The 1,652-nt window shown below is 39.4% G+C and overlaps 1 protein-coding gene across 1 annotated transcript in view; it reads left to right on the top strand.

Annotated features, from left to right (window-relative positions):
- Positions 1-594: 594 nt before the first annotated feature.
- The window catches only part of LOC107102345 (homeobox protein Dlx4a-like), a 14,360-nt gene continuing 13,302 nt past the window's right edge, over positions 595-1,652 (top strand). Inside the window, exon 1 of the mRNA XM_015401605.1 lies at positions 595-1,351. Within this exon, the coding sequence (XP_015257091.1) occupies positions 1,024-1,351 (328 nt within the window). The 5' untranslated portion in view covers positions 595-1,023. The remainder of the gene's footprint in view (positions 1,352-1,652) is intronic.

Genomic DNA, 1,652 nt, shown 5'->3' with positions numbered 1-1,652 from the left:
GCATATTTTCTTTCGTTTTTTTTTCCAGATGATTACCAATTCAAAACAAAACATAGCAAATATATCTGCTAAATATATGCTTTATTTTGATCTAATGAAACCATTAATCACTAATGGGGAAAGGTTTTCTTAAGTCTTATGTGAGGAATAATACATATTCTGTATAATAGTGGGTCTTTAGGCCTGTCCAATAAGAGTTGTGTTCTGTTTTTTAGATTCCTAAATTTAAAAAATGCGCAAATAATAAATATAAAAAATATAATATAAGAAGTGAGAAAAAACATTGAACTATAAAAGAAAAACTAACTGATTTGTAACTTGTCCCTAATTAGTCTATCTGTTCGTTTGCTCAGCCAAAGATATTTCTATTGCACCCTAACCAGTATTTAATTCAGCCGACAATCATCCTTTCCTTGAGTCCGTTCAGTCTCAGGCTCAGTGAGCCACATCCCGTCGCGCCTGTGCTGCTTTTGATTTGTTCGCTCTAGTAAGGTGCTGCAACCAATCAGCACAGCGCATATTTCAGCGTGTAGGCTATGCTTGTGTTTGTGTGTGTGTGTGTGTGTGTTTGTGTGGTGAACAGTGGGCTGAGATGAACATGAGGATCACACGCGCAAATCCTCTGCGCCTCGTCAGTCCTGTTTACAACACCGGACGAAGCGAACGTCTGTGTAGTTAACTTTGACTTTTTTTTTTTTCTTACAAACCAAAAGAAACTTAAACAGGATTGTGAGGAGATCGCTTTCTGGCTGCCTGCCGCTGATTGTTTTGCTTTAACTTTTAATTGCATGACATTAAAACTGTGGTGTGGACTAAATGGCTTTTCAACACAGAAGGTTATTAAAGCCTTCAGCTTGGATGTAGCGGAAGACAGACCGACTTAAATCCACTGTTCTCCACCCACCTCCCTTTTCCTTCAAGATCGTTTCGTCTCATGAAGTTCTGCAAAATATTTGAGCGTTGGTTGGTCGTTGTATAATGATTACCGTTTGGAGGACCGTATAAGTGCCCCTCACATCAGCGATGACTATGAGCTCTATATCGGACGCATTAGTCTCAGCTGACCCTTCAAAGTCGGCGTTTTTAGAGTTCAGCGGCCACGGTTACCCCGGACACCAGCAACCCACCTCTGGCCTAGCGCACAACCATTACCCGGTCCACGGCCTTCACGCAGTTGGGGGCCATTCACAGCACGAGGGGCCCTTCCCGGCGGGAACATCTCAGTACGGCCGCTCTCTGGGCTACCCACATTATCACGCTCCTGTGAGTGCTCATCATCCTGGGACTTACCTGCCATACCAGCAAAGGGGACACAGCGGCGCGCTCGGACATACAAGGCTAGAAGACACCGGTAAGCTTTGTATATAGGCTACCTTAAATACGTATCTCTATAAACAAACAGAACAATATAAATATGTTAAATTATTAAAAAACGCGCACAGAGCACAATAACTGAAAAAGACAAAATATGTTTTGTCAACCAATTCTTTTTTTATAACATTTTTTTTATAATATTCTAAACAAAATGTACATACACACACACACACACACGCACACACACACACACACATATATATATATATATATATATATATATATATATATATATATATATATATATATATATATATATATATATATATATATATATA

This window comes from Cyprinodon variegatus, unplaced genomic scaffold (assembly GCF_000732505.1).
Source record: "Cyprinodon variegatus isolate N-32 unplaced genomic scaffold, C_variegatus-1.0 Scaffold1237, whole genome shotgun sequence".
Taxonomy (NCBI): Eukaryota; Metazoa; Chordata; class Actinopteri; order Cyprinodontiformes; family Cyprinodontidae; genus Cyprinodon; species Cyprinodon variegatus.
This window is presented reverse-complemented; position numbering and strand designations above follow the sequence as displayed.